Here is an 18,533-nt window from a genome sequence, read left to right as displayed (position 1 = left end):
AGGGACTGTGTTTTGGATTTGTGCTGAACACAGGGTTGATAAGATAGAGATGTTTTTGTTATTGCTGGGCAGGGCTCACGCAGAGCCGAGGCCTTTTCTGATTTCTGTGCTGCCGGGCTGGTGGGGAGGCTGGGGGTGCCTGGGAGGAGACACAGCCCGGACAGGTGACCCCGAGTGACCAAGGGGACATTCCAGACCATGGAACATCCTGCTCGGTGTGTAAGGCAGGGGAAGAAGGAGGAAGGGGAGGATGTTTGCCCTGATGCCGTTTGTCTTCCCGAGTCACCGTGAGGTGTGATGGGCCCTGCCCTCCTGGGGATGGCCGAGCACCCACCTGCCCATGGGAAGCAGGGAATTCATTCCTTGTTTCCTTGTGTGCGCGGCTTTTGCTCTCCCTGTGGAGCTGCGTTTCCTTCAACCCGTGAGTCTCCTACCGCAACCTTTTCGATTCCCCCCGCGCTCCCGCGGGTGAGGGACGGAGCGAGCGGTGCGCGGCAGCACCGCCGGCACGGGCTGCGCGCGGGCCCCGAAACTCCGCGGGCTGCCCGGGGGGCCGCGCCAGGCACGCTGGGACGGGGAGTTCCGGCTGGGCTCAGCCTGCAGGCCAGTCCGTGATTACGAACTACATTTCCCACCGAGCCTCGCGGCGAAGAGAGGCGATAAAAGGGGGCGGCAGCGCAGGTGCCGCGGTGGAGGGCAGGTGCGGGTGGCGGGTTTGGGTCGGCTGAGGAGCGGAGCTCCCGAGGCCTCATGAAGCCGCAAGAGCCGTAAGAGAGCGGCCCCGCCACCGCCGCCGCCGCCGCGCTGGAGGCGCTGAAGCAGCGGGCGTGCGAGAGCGTGGATCTGAACGCTGCGCGTCTGGGCGCGCTGAGCCGCGACATCTGGAGCCGTCCCGAGCTGGCGTACGCGGAGCACCAGGCGCACGACGCCCTGACCCGCTTCTTCTGCGGCGGGGACCTGCCCGGCGCCGCCTGGGCCGTGCAGCCGCGCTACAAGCTGGGCACAGCTTTCCGCGCCGACTGGGGCTCGGCGGCCCCGCAGGACCCGCTGCGCCTCGCCTTCCTGTGCGAGTACGACGCGCTGCCCGGGCTCGGGCACGCGTGCGGCCACAACCTCATCGCCGAGGTGGGAGCCGCCGCCGCGCTGGCGCTGAAGGCCGCCCTGGAGAGCCTGGCGGAGCCCGTGGCCGTGCAGGTGGGAGCCCTGCCGGGGGAGCGGCGCTGGACGCTCCCTGACAGCCGCTGACTGTCTCTGTGCGTTTGTGCTGCAGATCACGGTGCTGGGGACGCCCGCGGAAGAGCAAGGAGGAGGCAAAATAGACCTCATCAAGGCGGGAGCCTTCGATGGCCTGGATGTGGTTTTCATGGCGCACCCCTCGCAAGAAAACGCTGCTTACCTGCCCGACGTGGCCGAGCATGAGTGAGTGCGTGGGTTCAGGTGGAAAGAGGTGGTTTGTTATTAGCTTTTTGTCCCCTTCTTGAGAGGGGAATCTGCTTTAGCAGTGGCTGAACCCGGAGCCTTGCAGATGCCCTTCAGACAAAGGTATTTGCTCTCAGCTAAGGAGCCAGGTTAGTGTTAGGGAGCGGCGCTCTGAGCCATTCTTCCAAAGTGCTGTGTTCAGCCTAGTGCTCAAATCCCTGACTGATCTGAGATAATCTTCCGTGTATCCCAAAAATCCATCTTTTGTTGTGATGTTTCTAGGTGTTTCATTAAAACATTCATGTGATTATGCCATCTGTTGAAGTAGAATTTAAAGCTACAACTGCAGGGTCTCAAGGGTCGTCATTCTGTGCTTTCCTGGATGTCAGTCATGTGGTCCTCTATGCATTTTTAATCAGTTTGGAGGGTGTTTCATGTTTGGCTTCCTCCTTTTGAAAACAACTGGCCAGCTAAGCCTGACTGAAGTTTGAATCTGTAGTAACTTCCACACTAAATTTAGTCACGGCCATGTTGTGTGTATTAACTGTCACATCAACTTTTTGGTTTTGATCCAAAGTGGTACTTGTCTTTCCTTCATGTTTGCACCCAGGGTAAGGATGGACAACAGTCCTACCCTCACACTGCTGCCTTTTCTGCCAGCCATAGAACTCTTTGAAACGATACCTTGTCTTCTTCTGATTGTTCAGCCCTGATGTTCAGAGACAGCACTGGCTCACTTGTGCTTTGAGTCACTTGACTTGTCTTAAAGTTCACCTTGCTGGCTGTGCATCCCCAGAATTGTACACAGTACATGAGGTGCAATTGCCTTAGATCTTACTCAGCTGCTGCATGGACCATAGTGTTTCCTTATAATTTTGGAGACAGCTGGCACATTTGAGACTTCCTCTTCAGTCGTTTTCAAGCAACCAACTTTTAGGCAAATGCTTGGTCTTTAAGTACATGATTTTTAAAAAAACTTTGGAGCTTCATTCTTTTCTTGCTCTGCCAGTCTGCAAGGTCATGCTGTTCTTCCTTTGGTGTTCTAAATGTCTGTTTCCACAATGTTCCAGCAGTAGTCTGCCAGCAGGTTTTGTTCCTACGTTTTATGTCCCTTCCTTCTATGTGTTGTTATGTGATTCCTGATCCCAGGGTCTTACCTTGCAGAGACTCCACTAGCAAACTCCCTCCAGTGCAAAAGCTTTTACAAGTATTACATTTGACTGCTTCAGACTAAATTCTGAATTATTTAAATAACTAATTTTCCAGTCATTTATGACTTGTACTGGGAACTGTGTTCAGATTGGTTGTGCTACTGTCCAGCTCTGATATGCTTGGTTTTACTGACCATTTTGCTTTTACCACGGCTGTTTGCAGTGGATAATTTGCTTCTGTTACTGCCAAGTTTCACGGTAAAACAGACAGGGTTACTTTTCATCACCTGGCCAGTTCTCTGCTATATTCCTTCCTCATGTTTCTAAACAGTCTTAACTGGTTGTTGTAACTTTCAGTGGATAATTTGCTTCTGTTACTGCCAAGTTTCACGGTAAAACAGGGTTAGTTTTCATCACCTGGCCAGTTCTCTGCTACATTCCTTCCTCACATTTCTAAAGAGTCTTAACTGGTTGTTGTAACCTCCTTCAAGACTTAGCCCAACTTGCCTTTGCTTTACTTTTAAGACTATATTTATAATCTTCAAGGTGTAGTTTTCAATGATAGCTTTGTCTTTTTGTTACAATAACCTTTTGAGTTGGATACAGTAAGATTTGGAAATCTCTCTTCAGAGGTCAAGGTCTGCAATAAGATGCAAGTCCTAGATAGCCTTTAAACCTTTGAATGTGGAGGAAGCATGGAATTGAAGTGCTGAGTGAAACAACTCCAAAAGCTTGAAATACTGAGTTTGTCATATTTTATGCAGTTATGAGGTTTCAAGGGTAGAAAGACAGTTTTTCTAATTTTAATTGGTCTTTGGTTGTTTGCAGGGAGTTTAAGGACTGGTGATCACTAAGTTGCTAGTATTTCAGTGTCTGCAATTCTGAAAGCTGGCTTGTGCCTGAAATAAGATTAACATATTGGGAAAACTGGTGGATACATGCCAAAGTTTGCTGATTCTTATTCACTTACCCTTCTCTTAATCAGCCTATTTATTGTTGGACAAAGAGGATCCACACTCTTCTGCTGGTATTCTTAAACTGGCTTAGGATGTTATTATTCTGCAAAATCTGTTGGGTTTTTCTGAGTGTGACGTTTGTGTAGCAAAAGAAGTACAAGTAAAGGAATGCTGAAAGAACTTTTTTTTTAAATAAGAAACACATGTTCCTTCTGGAAGAGAATACTGAAGCATGACTGTTTGCTGTACTTTGCTTTCTTTCTATTATTTTGAGAATGTCCAGGGATCTTTGAGTTGATTTGAGGGGTTGCAGTCTAATACTTGGGATATTAATGGACAAGTTTCTTACGTTTCTTAATAACAATAAATTTTAAATAAAATTCCTAGTCTAGAGAATGAATTCTGTGATTGTCTTGGAAGATTAGTGGGGATAGAAAAAGGCAAGCTTAATTTGGATTGCAGCAGTAGTAAGAGATGTTTCCTGTTGCAACAGTACACTTCATTGTGTCCCTCTTTGCCTTCCAGAATTGAAGTGCTGGTGTTAACTTTCAGCTGTGGCACAGTTCTGAGCACAAGGGGTCACTTCAGGATAACTGGTTAAGTTGGCAAGACAGAGGGACAAGCAAATTAGACTGGTCATGGCTGGATAAGAGACAGGTTTTGTGTCTTGGGGGTGGGAGGAACGCTTAAAGATTGTTTTTTCTATAAAGGAGTGGGTATGGAGTACAGATTGTTTTGTGTATTTTAGAAATAGTGAGACCTTATATGTAGATGTCAGTATTTAATGATTTCCTCTTTTGTAAACAGTTCTCATAAACAGTCTAAAATACTAAGTTATTTTGTCAGGCTAATATTAATGGCTGTCAGATGAAGCAAAGCCTGAATTTTTACTGGATATATTAAGGTGCAATATTTTATGACTTCTGTGAAGTTGGAGGATAGCCTTTGCACTACATTTCCTCTATGTTGCAAGCCTTTCTACCACTTTGTTAGAAGGGTGCAAGGAGAGAACATCCTTGCTGTAGCATAATAATGTGTCTTTTACAATAGGCTGTGCTTTTCCATGCTTGTAAAACTTGACTTTTGTTATTTAGACATGGGCTATATATGTGACCTTACATGCTTTTGCTATCTTACATACTGTACACAGTTTATTTGACAAGAATTGGGACACTTAACGTCCAATTTGGAATCAGAGAAAAGGAATTGTTATCATCTTAGAAGAGTCTCAGAAGAGTCAGGCAGTATAAAAAAAGTGGTGGAGAAATTTAGTTAATATGTGAAGCATGTACTCTTCAGGAAAAGGCCATATAACGATGTTACCAGTAACTCCCTTGCCTGACTGGCTCTTGGTGTCATTCAGTTCTACTGGTTTTCTAGAAATCTTTCAGTGTATTTTTGCAGTCAAAGATAGTTTATCTATGCAACAGTCTAGTGCCAGGTAAATTGTTTGGTGTTATGCTGCACAAAATTTAAATGACATATATTTGTGGGAACAAAAGGACATTTTTCATTTCAAAGATTATTTTTTTTTTCAGTGAATGAGAAACAAATAAGCAATGCCTTTTATTTCCTAGTGTGACTGTGAAATACTATGGAAAAGCTTCTCATGCTGCTGCTTATCCTTGGGAAGGAGTTAATGCATTAGATGCTGCTGTTCTTGCGTACAACAATCTGTCTGTTTTAAGACAGCAGATGAAACCGACCTGGAGAGTTCATGGTGAGATCTTTCTTAAACCTAATGTCCAGCAAGTTAGAGTTTAGGCTGTTGAAGTATTAACATAGAATATCACACATTCCAAAGTATTGCACTAAAGCACTAAATTAGTATAGTCACTTCAAATATTATGAAACAGCACCACTTCATTTAAATGGTGTGTCAGCAATTTTTACAATCATGTCAGTGTCCAGAACTAACTGCTTAAAATAGGCTGGGAGATCAGATTTGAAAGGGGACTCTGATGCCCGGGTAAAGGCTAGACCAGTCTTGAAGTTGCCATTCAAAAAACAAAAAAAAAATTTTGGTACATGGCCTTGAAGTCCTTAATATATGTGGATTTGCAAAGGTGTAAGATTAAATGCTTCCAAAAAGTGAAGTATTACTTATGGCATCACTTTTTGAGTAAACATTCCATTAATTAGATAGCATTTATTGGAGGGGTCTGGTGGTCTGGAATGAAATTTATTTGGTGAAATACAAAAAACAAGTGATGTCAGAAGAACATAGTTCTGGTTAGTAGCCCAATCAACTAGATGTTCACTGTATTCTAGTATTTGATATCTAGTAGGTTTTGGATTAGGAAGGCCATTTTGCAGTAAGACATGTTAACCATCAAGCTTCATTTGTCCTACTTCAACACCATGTATTTCTACCTGTACAGTGAGAAAGGTTCAAAAGGTGAGGTGAAGCTGCCCTGTAGCTGTAAACCCAGGGTTCCTTATTGCACCCAGCACAACATTTTCCAAGTTGAAATTAAGAAACTTTTCCAGTTCTACAGGACTTTTGAATGTAGAGCTGTTTATTTGGAATATTTGTTTGAGGTAAAAATCCTTCCAGAAGTTCTGAGCTGATCATTATGTGTCTTGGCTGCTTATGCACACACAAGTGTGCATTTTTGTCCAGGATATCTGGATGGAGTCCTAATCCTTTTGACTGTAGATGAAGCTGTTTGCAGTTGTGCTGTGCAGCATGCCCAAATGAATTTCAGACAGCAGGCGCAGCCTCTCTATCCTATTTCTCTGTAGAAAACAAGGCACATAATTAAGAGTTTTGGTGTCTGCACCCCATGCGTTGCAGGCTTAAGACTGAAGATGCCTAAGTTTTCTGTTGAATCTAAGCCTAAACCCCTGAATACTGCTTTCTTTGTAGTTTCTAGAGGTTACATGGGTAATGTTGGCAAAAAAATCTAAGTACCTAAACAGACCTTCTAGAGGTAATACTTCCTGAACAGCAGCAAAACTGAAATTACTGTGTAATTTGATTGATATAACTGCTGTCATAAACCTGGTTTTTCAGAGTGGAAATATTTAAATTACTTCTGGGAAAGAACAAGCAGCCAGAGTGAGACTGAATTTTAGGAATGCTTTCTTTACAACATTGTGTGGGAGACCTTATATTGTGGACTTTCAGTATAATCAATGGCTGAATTAAGTGATCCTAAAAATAGTAGTGTTACCCCACTTACAGAAGCTGAAATAATTTCCATTGCTTGAAGTCTAGAATTTCTAACCAATGTTTCATGTACTGAAACATTGTTGACTTGAGTTCATCTGAGATTTTGATGTGATCTTTCTTCCCTAGTTATGAGTGGAGTGTATGTTGCCCCCTTAAAAATGGGAATGTAGATTTTTTTTTTCCTGCTTAATAAGTTGCATTAAACAGGTTGCAAAAAAATGTTTCCATCCAGAGGGGCAAATTGAGTGCTACTAATAGTGTGGAGGTAGCCTACTTGTAATTCAGGTCTGCTATCCAGCCCACATTGCAGTTGCATTGAAATATTACTGTGGACCTATTCAGACTCTCTCCAATTCCATTTACAATTGTGCTGGACAAGACAAGTGAAAACTGTTTACTCATGAAGCTACTTGTTCTGAAAAAGCTTGTTATGGGTATGTGTCATGCAAATTTGCATGAATACTTACTGCTTCCTTTCCTGTGATGTCTGTCCCTCTCATCTGAGCTGTTCCTATTATTGTGGACAAATACTGATACTGGATGAATTCAACACAGTTTTTTTATTTTGACTGTATTTGAGACTAGAGATGAAGTTCATAATCTTAATGGGTTTTCTGCACCAAAAGAAATGCTTTGTTGTCTATTTGCAACAAATTAGTGCTGTCTCTTCATGCCTCAGTGACACATATCAGTAACTTCTGCAATATTTCCATTTAAGGTAGAGGTTTCTCAGGTTTTACAGAAAACAAATCTAATTCCACATAAAAAAAAAATGAGGGTAGGAGGCCAGAGAGACACCCTGTTGGAAGCAACTAGCTGTTAGTCCAGTGACATCTAATGTGGAACTGGGATCTGTGATGTGTTCTTGTCGAAATATCTAAATATTTCTGTATTTTATGGAAATGCCTTTGATGCCATAATGGTAAAAGCTGTAGTTAGTCACACATTTCCTCAAGGGAGCACTTTCAGCTTAAACTGCACTTGTGACTAAAGCTACATATATTATGCATTCCAACATTTCTGAAGAATTAATATGAGCAATCTAAATGAACTTTCTGTGCACTGCAATATATACATTACTCCAGTGTTGCTGAGAAACTTACTCAGTTTTTCTTCGAGCTCACAAAATAAGTTGGAAACATTCTAATTGAGGAAACATTTAAAAGTTGGAATCCAAGTTATCCCTAATAGCAGTTTTTGGTTGTTTTTTTTCTTGTTGGCAGACAGATTGGTTTATGACTCCAGTGCATTGAATTTTAGGGGATTAATTGGAAATTCTAGTTTGGCTTGACTCTGGAATGTAAAACAGATGTCTAAGCAAAGAATGTTGTGAAATTGTGCTGAAAGACATGTACATGTTCCACAGAAACTGACATGATGAAGAAGCTTTGTCCACATACTGCATTTTTAACATTCTTTGTATTTCATGCTCAGCTGATATTTTGTTGTTTTTGTTTACATGCTTATAGTTCTTGACCCAGGAATTTCATGACAGGGCTGAAGATCAAACAATTGCATTTAACACTGACAACACAACTTTTCCCTTTCTGCAGGTGTAATAAAAAATGGTGGTGTGAAACCTAACATCATTCCTTCTTACACTGAGCTAGAGTTTTACTTGCGTGCTCCTTCAAGGAAAGAGCTTTCTGTTCTGACAGAGAAGGTTGAAAACTGCTTCAAATCTGCAGCAGTGGCCACAGGATGCAAGGTAAGAATATATTCATTGTCATGTGTTTGTTACACAAACCAGAACAGGAAATCAATGTTTACTTTGTCAGCATAGTGTTTAACTGAAGTAAATCTAAATTACTGTCATATTTTTTGCTGTTCTGTTGCTTTGTGTCCTGAAAGAAAGCTTTGGTTTATAAATAGAATGCCACAGAATCCTCGAGGAATCTGTGTTGGGAGAGACCTCTGGAGGTCATCTGGTCTAATTCTCCATTCAGAGCAGGACCAGTTAGAGCAGGTTGCTGAGTGCCATGTGAACTTGTGAGTACTTCCAAGGATGAAATTCTACCACCTCTCTCAAAAAGTGCTCTGCACACCTCATGGTGAATGAGGGTGTTTCTAATGTTCATGCTGCAATGACTTGAGCAGTGACACAGGTTTCCTGCAGAGATTGCAGTGTTTCCATCTTTGGAGATACTCAAAAGCTGCCTCAATGTGGTTCTGGGAAACCAGCTCTAGGTGACCCCGATTGAGCAGGGGAACTGGACAAGATGACCTCTATAGGTACTTTCCCACATCAACCCTCTGTGATTCTGTTGTATCCAACGGGAATTTACTTTGTTGCTTCTTGTTGCATCACTTTGACATCTGAGAAGTCTGGTTGTGCCTTCTCGGTACCCTTCCCATGTGGTAACTCTAGGCAGCAGAGATGCCCCGCTGACCTTCTGTTCTGCGAAGGCTCAGCAGATCAAGTTCTTTCAGCCTGTCCTTGTACATTGTGTTCTCCACCTCATCATCTTGGTGGCCTTCCCCTGGCCTAGCTCCAGTCTTGATTTGAGGAGAAACCAAATGAACACAGCATCAGATGTGGTCTCACATGGGTTGTCTACGTCAGTAATAAAAATACTAAAACACTAATGCCACCAGTCTCAGTTGCAGATGAGTGCTACAAGTAACAGGCAGCAATGTAGTATTTTGTGCCACTGATTATAAAACACTTGGAGCTTGCATGTCTTGTGTCACTTGAGCCAGACATGTTGTCATGCAAAGCTAGGCTTGGTCATGCACTATCTGCTCTTAAATGAGTTCCATCTTGTGTGGTGGATGTTCACAATCACCTTGTGATTCGTGAGCCTGTGCATGAGTTCTAGGAGGATTTATTTGCTCTGTAATCCCTCTGGGAACTTGAGGCTAGGATGGTCTGAGGAGTGTGTAGTTTTCAAGGACCTCCTCTTGGCCCTTCAAGAGAATGTGACCTTTAGCTGTTGTTCAGTGAGCTGGAACATCCCTCAGTTTCAGTGACACTTAAAAAAATAATAGCTCCCAGACTGCATATCTGCTTCTCTTACTCTGCATCCTTGGATGCATCCTGCCTGATCCCATGTACATTAAATTTCTTTAAGTGTCCTGTAATTTCTTTTTGTTTTGCTGTGGGTGATGCTTCTGTCCTACAGATAGTGCTGCTAGGCTCAGAGACCTGGGAGGCTTGATGGCAAACCTCACCTGTAGAAACAAGCAAAACAGGTATTGGGTCTTCTGTCTGTTTTTTTCCCCATATTGTTGGTTGTTAGGTCCATTGCCTCATTATACAGCAGGCTCGTGTAGCAACTGAGTGATTTTTCAATTAGCATTCTCATTTGTTTTGCTCTTAGTAAATGGAAGTGTGTCTTATCTAGGTGGTTCAAGCAATATGATTACCTTTTTGTGTGGCTAAGATAGATGGTTCTTCTTGGCTCTGTTAATTACAGGCTTATGATTAATTCAGTTGGAAAAAAGAATGTATGTGGTCATCAAAACAAAGAGGTATGGGTTATGTGAATCTTAACATGTCACTCTCATAGTCTTTTTGAGACATTTGATGTTGTTTTCCTACTATGTCCCCTTCACTATATCTAGAAAAGAGTTTCAGAAAGTGAACTTTATGCAGAATGAAAGTTAAGACCTCTTTTGAAATTTGACATTGATAGATTTTTTCCATTTGTTTTCAAATTTCTTACCTGTGTGAAGCCATTTCATGAGTGGGGCTGTAGTTATGGGAAGCATTCTAAAGAAAGGTAACATACAGTTTGAAAAAAGCCCATGTTTATTTCTATGTAGTTTAGTAGTATCTGCAGGCAAAATCATTAGACACTGTTACAGGAAATATTTATTTCCTATTTTTGGAGAAAATTTTGAAATCCTTCTTCTGGAATTTGGCTGTCTAGTGCAAACTGAACAGAACACCAGCTGTGTTTTGATGGAGGGTAATATTGGGCAGAGTGTTGTATTTTTTTAAAGAAACAGCACTTACATCTGTTTTGCCTTGGGCTTGAAGTCTGGATTTGTAGGGGTTTTTTTTGGCCTTCGGATTGTTTACATTGAACTGGCTTACACTGGAGAAAAACTTAAAATAATTTGGGGTTTTTGTCTAGGTGGAAATAAAAGGTGGTGAAAATGATTACTACAATGTGCTTCCAAATAAGAGCCTGCAGAAAATTTACAAGGAGAATGGAAAGAAGCTTGGAATAGATTTTATATCAGAAGATGCTATCTTGAATGGTTTGTCAGGTAACTCCAGCTGCATTTTTCATTGTGTCTTAATCTTAGGTTGATCAATCTTCAAGTGTATAAAATAACAAATTAGAACTGTGTATAAAATAACAAATTAGAGCTAAGTTAAACACAGTTTGGTCAGAAGAAAAAGCCAAATTACAAAGCTAAAGCTCTGTAGAAGGTTTATATCTCTGGCCTGTGTTTTTGTGTTTGTTGTAGAAGCTAAGAACAGGTAAGAAAAGCCGTAAACACCTTCTTATAATAGTTCTGAAGATATTTCAAGTAATAAACAGTTTGCTTGGGGGAAGGGATGGAAAGCTAAGAGCAGTCTTTCTGAGAACATGAGGATGTGTAATTAATTGTTTCTCCTTCTGTGGCTTTAAAATACAGAATCCTGGTTTGCTATAAATAGGGATGAGACTTTGTTTTCAGGAACTTTTTTTAATAATATTGTCCAAGCTTACATATAAACAAATCTACTAGTATCTTAACAATTATTTTAGAGGGAGATTTTTGAGAGATTTATAACTTGAAGTTTAAGTATCTCACTAACTCTAATTTAATCTTTTCATTAACAAGTAATTACATGCCTTTAATTTTAGTTCATGAGTTCAACAGATCAGTTTTCCAAAGGGTGCTCTTCAAGTAGGTGTTCACTTTTGGGTCTTGACTCAAGCAATTTAACTTTTTTGGTCTCTGAGCTATATCAGAAATGGAAATTCTTGAATGCTTTGATGGGTTTCTTGTTATCCTTAACACTTTTTTTTTTAAGAATCTTCCTACAGGAGCTCTTTTCAAGTCTCAACTTCTGCTCATACTTTTAGCCTTCACTTCTGATCTGAACTGTATTTATGAACATTTTTACTCCATTCATGCTAAAGGTTTCTCTCTTAGAAGGAAGATACTGTTCTCAGTAAAAAGTTAATTTTAATTAGTTTTGATTGTGGTATTTTTCTTCTCTATATTAAATGCAGATTATCTTTGGAGTTTGGACAAATTTGGTGTTTAGGAGCAGCTCTCCAACTTCTTTTCGTGGGTAGGGGAGACATTGTATCTAATGATATTCTTGATATCTAATGGTGATGGGATTTTTTCTGTTTCTTACTTCCCTTCCAAATTAAACAGTGGTTCATTGTCTTGTGTTTAAAAACAAATTATAACTTAAGGCAGATTTCTTCCTACTTTCTTCAGTGTAATACAAATAAGATTTACTGCTTTGCTTGTTTACCCAAAGAAGGGCACTGAGGAACCTTAAAATGTTTACTGTAGTGCAGCTTTCTGGAGCTCTGCTAGTTGGTTCCTTCAAACCATTGCAGTAAGGATGATCATGAATATGAGTGATTTTGCTTTTGTTCAGAGGTTTTGAAGTGAACTTTTCGCAGACACCCTGCACCAATAGGGCTTTCATATGTAGGTTATATTATATGCTCAATGTTAACCATTAACTTGCTTAAACCAAAACTCCCTGTATGGCTGTCCTATCAAATCATGTGTCAAATGTCAAAAAGTCCTTGAGCAATTGCTTTTTTATCTCATACTGCAGTAGGGTTTACTGAATTTTCTTTCCACAGCTTCTCCTCTGAATTTTTGCAGTGGGAATTCAGGAGAGATAACAAAGCACAGTCTGCAGTGCCATAGGAGTGGAACTTTGTATGCTACCCTTTTCTGGGGGGGGGTTGAGTATTTTTTGTCGTCTTTTTCAAGACCTCTATTTCTGTTTAGTTTTCATGTGGTTTTCAATGTTTTCTTTTAGGATGTCAGTTTCTTCTGTTGAAAGGGAAGGAAGATAGCTCAGTTGCTTCTCCATGTGTGTGCAGCAGAACAGTCGTTAAGAGCGGAGCGCACTCGCTGCCACCTCTGCATGGGCATTAGTGTGGCTCTGCTCCCAGGTATCACTCTAGGCAAGGCCTCCCTGAGTACCTCAAATCACAGGCTCTGGGTATGCCCCGTGCAGCTCTGCTGCTGGGCACACAGCCAGGGGGATGTGACTTACTGTGAGACTCAGCTAGCTTGGACCAGGCGCCAGGACCTGTTTCTCCTTCTGCTGTTTGTAGAGTAGCTGTACTACAGGATATCCATAACCTCCTAAAGCAGATGGCTTAGTTACACATATCTTAGTTGAGGTACCCACACCTGTGATAACTTAACTTAGTCAAAATACAATATTCATGGGGTTCATTGGCTTCCTGTGCACAAAACGGATAAAGAAGAATCTTAAGAAGGTCTAGTATATTTGAAAATTCCACTTTTGAATGTTGGGACTGTATATAAACGTTTCCTGGAATCTTTTGTGTTTCCCCTCTGTTCCTGTTTGTGGTAATACTGACTCCATTAAATATGCAGTGACTTGAAGAGGCTTCAGGATATATTTTTGAGAGGCTGGAACTCCAATATCTCTCTGTTGAAGATAGCATAGGATTATGTATATTGCATTGATAACTGCAATTACTTATGCTTCCAGAAAGAATCCCAATCTGGATGTGTCTAGCAAGCACACAGTTTCAAATGTTTTAGTGGATACTGTTGGAACACCTGATGTCACAAACTTACAGCTGTTATTCCCATAAAGGGTGTAACATTTTGTCTGATAGAGGGGAAGATTTAGCTGTCTCATTTTTAATAAAAGCTGCCTGGATTTTTCCTCTCCATGTTACTAGAAAATACCCAATTTAAATGTCTTCTACTCAGCAAAAATAACATGTCAACTGGTAGTACATTGAATATGGGTATAAATTGAGGAGGAAGGACATGACTGAGAGCTACGATGCAGTGAAATTTCTAATGTTTCATTTGCTAAATGGAAGTAGGGAAAAAGGGCAGCACGGTCTTTGTAGCAGTTTGTGTATTGGGACTTAGTAAGGCAGGTCTAGAACCCTTGGTTTAGTCTGGAGTATGCAGAACTTCTGGTTTGTCTGTCCAGATTGACCAAAGAAGGAATCAGTAGTGCAGACTACTGGAAATTAAAATAACTTATTGCTGTGCCAAGAGTTGGATTTTCTTCAAATGCATCCTGAATTTATGGGAAGAGATGTTTTTGAGCAAGCTTTGTTGTTTCCCTTATCTGTAAGCAGAATAAATAGCAAACTCTTGTCCTCATAATGTAGGCTCTGTGGACTCACTTTCAGTAACTATAGGCTTCCAAGTAAAATCTGTATTTTTCCATCATTTAATTACTAAATCTTAAGGCACTAGCATTATCTTCTCTTCATAAAGTATCACAATATAGAGGCTACCTGATGTGTTAAAATTAAATTTTATACGCCATTGCTAAACAAACAAATTCTTGCGTCTCTGGCCCCAAAAATGTTAATTGGGATCTTAGTGGGTCACCCTATTTTTCCCTGATAAAAAACAAGGCTTCCTCTGGTACCTGGATTTGACAATAACTGGTATGTTGGTTTCTCCAGCTTTGAAATGTCATGTTAACAAATAATGCTTGTTTGAGAAAAAAACAAAACCAAAACCACTTGGCATGTAGTTGTAGACTCTTGGAAGATTAATGTGAAGAATCTTCTACTTTGGGATGATATCATTCAGTAGATAAGGCTGTGAGATAGGTGCTAGATAACATACTGAAAGTGATAGGCATGAAAGAATCATCATTAAAATCTGCAGCATTGCTGTCAGGTGTTTGTCTACAAAGCCCTAGCATTTTGTCTGGAGTTTAGTTCTGATTTTATTTCAGGGGTGCTTGTGCCATTGAGATTTCCATAACTGAGAATAATCAAAACACCTGGGGGTAAAACTAGTTACCCTCTATCTGTTTTTGTTTAAAGATAAATAGTTTCTACTTTAGAATGCTGAATATTTGCATATTGGTGAGAAGCAGGAATTGTTTGGCATAGTTCTAAAGGGCTCTAACAGGGCAATAGCTGAAATGCTTGACACTCCCAAGGTTTGCAGCCTTCCTGTTTCTGAATTAACAGCTAACTGTCAGGAGATACTTGATTAAAATGAGCAGTAAAAGGAATAAGAACATGCTGATACATCTTCCTTGCAGTCCAGTTACTGGTCATTGATCAGAAGTGCACTGGAGAGCAGCACCTGAAGATGGCTAGTTAGGGAAAACACCTTGGTGACAGGAGATATTTGTATGGATAATGGCTCATTAGAAATGTTCTTCTTTTAGTGTTTGGGGCAAAGGATACTCCATTTTAGATATGGGCTGGAGAGAATATCTATCATGCATTTTCTTACAGCATTCAAAACTGCCCAACACTTTTTCATTAAGAAAATCTCTCTGCTCCTTCTAGGTTCCACAGACTTTGGAAATGTTACATTTGTAGTCCCTGGGATTCATCCTTATTTTTATATTGGCTCTGATGCATTGAATCATACTGAGCAGTACACAGAAGCTGCAGGTGAGTGGAAGTGAAAACAATGAACATGAATAGTAGAGCTGCAGAAAAAGCTGACAAATGTAGAATTTCTTGGTTTGTCTTTGAGGCTATATGTATATGGGTAGGATATAGTCCTCATACTAAAAGATGATAACATCCAGACATAAGAAATTAGAAGGGTTATCCATAACAGCATATTCAGAAGATTTGCTAAACATGAGCTGAAAGTAATTTTTTACTCCTAAAATACAGGAAACATAACAGTGCTAGCTTATAAAACTCCACAATTTCTGAAGAGCATAATGCAAACACTGAAATTTCATGTTCTCAGTCTTAGTTGCTTTTATCAGTAGCAGAAAATTAAGTACTTGCAAAAGAAAAAAATGTTTTGAGGCATGGGAAAATAGATGCAAGTAGATTTTTAAGAAAATGTTCTTGCAGTTGAAACTTATAATCTTACTTTATAAAATATCCTTTGTTCAGTAAACAAGTGGCTGAGTATTGGTAATCTAACCTGAAATTCCTCTTACTTGTTTTCTGCAGGGTCACAGACTGCTCAGTTCTACGCCTTGCGCACAGCAAAAGCTTTGGCAATGACAGCACTGGATGTCATTTTCAAGCCAGGTCTGTTAGAAGAAGTCAGGGAAGACTTTAGAGAAGTGAAGCTGAAAGAAGAGGAACAAACAAATCCAGTAGAATCTAAAAAAGAATCTGGTGTTGGTGAAGGAGCATGTGCATCACACTAAACTTCATTAAAACATTCTCAGTAGCATTGACTTAATGGAGATGCTGTATTTTAATCCCAATAGGGGCTGGATAAACATAGCTGAAGAAGTTATGATTTTATTTAATTTGGACTTTAGGAGAAGTAAATAGTATAATTGCTTTCAAAAAATGTGAAATTTCATCTAGCTGTAATATTTGTCTTCACTATGGTGATGATTTTCATACAAAGATCTTAAATATGTTCTCTTTAATTTGCAGTGTTGAATAAATTATAGTGTTTAGATCCCTTGTCAGTGATTTTCTATGTAGAGCTATATTAAAATTCCTTATAGAGGAAGTGTGGCAGCTTTCTGTTCTAAAATAAGCACTTTTCATTTAGTGATCATATGCTGAATCTGATCTGTGAAGCTTTTATGAAATTTCTGGTCAGTTACTTTTCCTGGGACAAGAGGGAGACTTAAAAAATGAATGGAGAGAAGGGGCTATGTTTGGAAATGTACTTGGTTTTGATGATAGTAGCTTCCAGCAATGGAAGAGGATTATTTGTATAGGAATGCAATGTGTAAAGCTTGATTGTCCTGAAACACGTTGGTTTTCCCCCTAGTAAATTTTGGAGGTGTTGTGGAGAAGTCATGGATCACAAAATTGGAAAGCAGCTTAATGTTTATTTGATTAAATCAACACATTTAAACTACTGCAAGAAAAGTTCTGCTCTGAGGCAGTACAGGTGTCCACACAAGGTGTTGCATTAGCTTAACTGATCTGAAGGAGGTGTATAAATTTAGCCAAACCAGTGGAAATCTTTGTCACAAAGCTACAAGTGTGGTGCCATGAAGCAATAAATAGTTGTGTGCAAGTCCCTCTAGTAAGCTCAGAGGAGCTTGCAGTGAGCACTGCTGGCTTTTTTAACCTGTTTGTTCCTGTGTCCTAAGCAGCAGATCTGTGTTGTGTGGTTAGTCCGTTTAATCTTTGTTATTTTGCTTCCCAGGCACATTGATACTGCAGTTTTATCAAGGTTGTGTTTTGTGTGCCCAAACATGTTAGGATGTCTTTTGAGTCACTGGCTTAAGGACCTTGTGAGTACACAGAAAAGAAGTCAGTGGACAGATGGAGTGAGAAAGCAACTTATTGATTGATGTTCTCCTAAGCACAGGTATTACTGTAAGCTTCAGAAAGGAAGGCAGGCTGTATTCCTCAGGAAGTCAGAATAACTTTCAGTAAACTTTTTCTTTTTTTAACAGTCTCTAAATGGTAAACTCTAAAACTGTGTTCAGCATTTATTGATTTCTATATTCACTTTAATATTACACCAGTATCCTTGCTTTCATTAGCAAACAGTTTTCACAAATGGATATGAGAAAAAGGTGAAGGTGGGAATCTGAGCTATAGATGTGTCCAGGATAGTAAGGAATACTAAATCTAACTGAAATTTGTTCTAAGGTTTGTCAGAGGAACTTTGTCCTTAACTTTTAATTTCCAGTCTGCCTTGCTGGTTCTTGGACACAATTGCAATTCATTAAGATCTACTGGGTTAACTTAGGCTAGTGCATTGATTTCCTTAGCACATGTGGCTTTTTATTTCCTCCTGCAAGAACTGCTTAACTCATTTTTTTGCTGATTTTAAGATGGAGTGTTTGGATCCCATGTAGATAGCACAGGCTGTGTTGTTATGTTTCCTACAAGCTGATGTGCATTAAAGCCTTCTCAGTTCTCTTTGTTCAGACTTCTTAGCTGTATCATATCCAAGATCAGTTGATTAAACTTCTCTGAACTAAAAGCGTGTCTTCATTTTGTTGTAATCATTGCTGGAATTAAAATGGAATTGAAGTACTGATTAAAGATGAGTTGATATTAATAAAGGAATATAATTGTGATTGTATTTTCTTGTCCTTTGCTTAATATTGGGATGCTGCATGATTTTGAGTAGCATGTTTGATTTTTTTCTTTCACTCCCCCTAGCTTGTTCTGATTATGTAAGATAGATTGAGGGTGGTTTAAGCTTTCCATTTTGGTCTGCATTTGTGAGGGTTAATGCTTTTCAAATACAGTATTTAATGTTAGTCTTTATAATCTATTAATCTTATGGCTGTATGATTTTGAGTAGCATGTTTGATTTTTTTCTTTCACTCCCCCTAGCTTGTTCTGATTATGTAAGATAGATTGAGGGTGGTTTAAGCTTTCCATTTTGGTCTGCATTTGTGAGGGTTAATGCTTTTCAAATACAGTATTTAATGTTAGTCTTTATAATCTAATGGCTGTTTTAACTGTTAAAACATGCTGGAACTGATAGGGTAAGTCAGAATGTGAGCTTGTGAGTGATCACTGAAGGATCTCTGTTAGGCTAAAGCTGGTCTAGCCTCTAGTTTGAGGTGGGAATTACCACCAACACTAGGCCAGATGATCTTGGCTTCATTTGCCGAATCCTCATTCAGCCTCCTTTCTCAACTCCCCGTGTGAGCTAATTCCAGTTTGTCTCAGAATATTCATTCTTGAGATCCAGAACTAAAGCAATCTGGGATTTAACCTTGCAATTTTAATAGCACAGTGATACTATGTATGGGAGAAT

The 18,533-nt window shown here is 40.2% G+C and overlaps 1 protein-coding gene across 2 annotated transcripts; it reads left to right on the top strand.

Annotated features, from left to right (window-relative positions):
• Nucleotides 1-714: 714 nt before the first annotated feature.
• Nucleotides 715-17,846, top strand: PM20D2 (peptidase M20 domain containing 2). Of its 2 annotated transcripts, XM_039725327.1 has the most exons (7): nucleotides 715-1,194; nucleotides 1,271-1,419; nucleotides 5,104-5,246; nucleotides 8,255-8,409; nucleotides 10,781-10,916; nucleotides 15,155-15,262; nucleotides 15,785-17,846. In XM_039725327.1, the coding sequence occupies exons 2-7, from the start codon at nucleotides 1,364-1,366 to the stop codon at nucleotides 15,985-15,987; spliced, it is 801 nt and encodes a 266-aa protein (XP_039581261.1). In that variant the 5' UTR covers nucleotides 715-1,194; nucleotides 1,271-1,363; the 3' UTR covers nucleotides 15,988-17,846. The 2 variants fall into 2 exon arrangements, with proteins under 2 accessions (XP_039581261.1, XP_039581269.1); XM_039725335.1 differs by lacking the exon at nucleotides 5,104-5,246.
• The last annotated feature ends 687 nt before the right edge of the window (nucleotides 17,847-18,533 follow it).

This window comes from Passer montanus, unplaced genomic scaffold, assembly GCF_014805655.1.
Source record: "Passer montanus isolate IOZ18808 unplaced genomic scaffold, ASM1480565v1 scaffold11, whole genome shotgun sequence".
Lineage (NCBI taxonomy): Eukaryota > Metazoa > Chordata > Aves > Passeriformes > Passeridae > Passer > Passer montanus.
Note: the sequence above shows the minus strand (reverse complement) of the source record. Positions and strands in the feature narration are given on the sequence as shown.

Bases quoted from the DNA above. Each gene is read 5' to 3' on its own strand.
- PM20D2 (XM_039725327.1), top strand. From the start codon at position 1,364: ATGGCGCACCCCTCGCAAGAAAACGCTGCTTACCTGCCCGACGTGGCC. The intron at 8,410-10,780 runs GTAAGAATATAT...GTTTTTGTCTAG, and splicing joins CAGTGGCCACAGGATGCAAG to GTGGAAATAAAAGGTGGTGA. The intron at 15,263-15,784 runs GTGAGTGGAAGT...TGTTTTCTGCAG, and splicing joins GCAGTACACAGAAGCTGCAG to GGTCACAGACTGCTCAGTTC.